This window comes from Malurus melanocephalus, unplaced genomic scaffold (genome assembly GCF_030028575.1).
Source record: "Malurus melanocephalus ecotype Western Australia unplaced genomic scaffold, MMel_1.1 scaffold_1370, whole genome shotgun sequence".
Classification (NCBI taxonomy): Eukaryota; Metazoa; Chordata; class Aves; order Passeriformes; family Maluridae; genus Malurus; species Malurus melanocephalus.
This window is the reverse complement of record NW_026624602.1, coordinates 17,888-18,417: the sequence shown is the minus strand read 5'-3', so window position 1 is coordinate 18,417 and position 530 is coordinate 17,888. Positions and strand designations below refer to the sequence as shown.

At 65.2% G+C, this 530-nt stretch overlaps 1 protein-coding gene across 1 annotated transcript in view; it reads left to right on the top strand.

The window, feature by feature from the left end:
* Window positions 1-530, top strand: part of ASH1L (ASH1 like histone lysine methyltransferase) — a gene marked incomplete at its 3' end in the record, with an annotated part of 29,968 nt that overhangs the window by 11,624 nt on the left and 17,814 nt on the right. The window contains exon 3 of the mRNA XM_057387782.1: window positions 2-526. Coding sequence (XP_057243765.1) covers window positions 2-526 — 525 coding nt within the window. The remainder of the gene's footprint in view (window position 1; window positions 527-530) is intronic.

Genomic DNA, 530 nt, shown 5'->3' with positions numbered 1-530 from the left:
GGTCCCGCCCGCAGCTCCCGCCTGGCTCCATCCGCTGAGGACTCGATGGACTCTCTGCTGCAGCGCATGGCCCAGCAGGACGGGCCGGCGCTGGACAAGAGCCTGGAAGCCGTCATGGCCACCGTTTCCGCCCCTCCATCGGCCAGTCCTGGCCGTGGCCACTCCCGGGACAGAGCCCTGGGCAAGCAGGACGGGCTGGTGGCCACCACCACGGCCRCRGACRGCGGCTCCGTGCTGCAGGAGCGCCTGCCCGGGTCCTACTCGCCGCGRCACCTCAAGAGGAGCGTGGTGGAGGCCATGCAGCGGCAAGCCAGGAAAATGTGCAATTACAACAAAATCCTGGCCACCAAAAAAAATCTGGACCACGTCAACAAAATCCTGAAAGCCAAAAAGCTGCAGAGGCAGTCGCGGACGGGGAACAATTTCGTCAAGAGGCGGCCGGGGAGGCCGCGGAAGTACCCGCTGCAGGCTGTGGTGTCCATGCAGGCATTGCAGGCTGCCAGGATGGTTGGCCATGAGCTGCAGGGCCA